This window comes from Buceros rhinoceros, unplaced genomic scaffold (genome assembly GCF_000710305.1).
Source record: "Buceros rhinoceros silvestris isolate BGI_N320 unplaced genomic scaffold, ASM71030v1 scaffold24132, whole genome shotgun sequence".
NCBI classification, from domain to species: domain Eukaryota; kingdom Metazoa; phylum Chordata; class Aves; order Bucerotiformes; family Bucerotidae; genus Buceros; species Buceros rhinoceros.
This window is the reverse complement of record NW_010397458.1, coordinates 7429-8785: the sequence shown is the minus strand read 5'-3', so window position 1 is coordinate 8785 and position 1357 is coordinate 7429. Positions and strand designations below refer to the sequence as shown.

The 1357-nt window shown below is 56.4% G+C and overlaps 1 protein-coding gene across 1 annotated transcript in view; it reads right to left on the bottom strand.

The window, feature by feature from the left end:
- Positions 1–319: 319 nt before the first annotated feature.
- AGPAT6 (1-acylglycerol-3-phosphate O-acyltransferase 6) overlaps positions 320–1357 on the bottom strand; it is a 6977-nt gene continuing 5939 nt past the window's right edge. Inside the window, exons 11-12 of the mRNA XM_010146274.1 lie at positions 1288–1357; positions 320–698 (exon numbers count right to left, since the gene is read on the bottom strand). Of these exons, the coding sequence (XP_010144576.1) occupies positions 590–698; positions 1288–1357 (179 nt within the window). The 3' untranslated portion in view covers positions 320–589. The remainder of the gene's footprint in view (positions 699–1287) is intronic.

Here is a 1357-nt window from a genome sequence, read left to right as displayed (position 1 = left end):
AAGGAGGCTGTTACTCGGGTCCTGGAGACACAAAGGTCTGGGTCAGGTTAAGAGAGGAGGGTGGCGAAAGGAAAAGGAAAGATTTCTGCTTCTGGAAGTAAAGCTGGGAAAGGCCTGAGAGACCACATACGGCTCCCGAGGGGTTTATGCTGCAGACGTGAGAGGCAGAGGCTCAGGAAGGCTCCCTTGGTTGTCAAGGCAGCTAATTTCAGCACAACTCACCAGTTTCTGTGCCGTGGGAGACTGGTGACTGACACACACGCACATCAACACACCCATCCTCCCCCTGGGCCTGTAAGCACCATATGGAAGCATATGACACCGTAAGTGTTTCATTTAATATTGCCCCTGCAAGGGGCTTCTCTGTGACAGTAACAAGAAGGCATCTTTGCCAAGAGCTGCCCAGGGCCTGAAGACTGGGCAGTAACAGCGCCTCCGGGAAAGAGCAGCCAGAGGATGAAGGAGCAGGCCCAAGCAGCTCCGGAGCAGCCGAAGTCCAAAGATTCAGAGCTGCTTCAGACAAGCCCTGGCTGGTGCTGGAGGCAGAAGGCTCTGGCCAGGCCCAGTATCAGTGCTGGAGGCAGAGGGCTCAGGAGCGGCTCCGGTCTTCGTGGTTGCCTACAATCATTTTGCTGTAGAGTTTCTGTTGCTCCTCTTTGAACGCGTCTTTCACCTTCTCCCTCTTCAGTCCTCCATCCCTGGGGAGAGAGTCCTATCGTCAGAGGAGCTGCAGGTGCACACAGTCTGAAACTTCCGCTGGGGCTGCTCAGCGGGAGCAGGTCAGAGCTCCTGCAACAGCCGGGCAGCTGCACTTGCACCTTACGTTGCCAGGCCATGCTGCAGAGCAGCTGCCCCCACGGGGAGTTTCCTTCACACCCTGCTCTGCCAGGAGCTGCACCTGTGGACCCACACCGTGCTCAACACGGCAGCTCTGTTTGAGCTGCTCTGATCCACCATGGCAGACTGTCTCCAGTGTCCTTCTGCCTTCCAGGCTCTGAAGAGCTCAGAGCCTGAAGAAGGAATTCCCCCACTTTGCTGAGCAGCATTAAGGCAGAGCCATGGCATCCCAGTGCAAGCTGGAATCACAGAATGAAGTCCTGGTGCCCAACAAGCAGAAGCAAAGTCCCTGCTACAGAAGAGTGGGTTTGGGGGTCACGGGCAAGGTGTATCTTTCTCCTTAGGTCTACTCTGCCCCACGCAAGTCACAGACTACAGCCCACAAGTGCATGCCAGGACCCAGCAACAAGGAACTGTGGCACTGGGAAGAGAAAACCTGCCTGGACTCACCAGAGCAGATCCACCAGGCCCCCCTGCCTGGCAATGGCTGACTTCACTCGATTGGCAAACTGGACGGCGT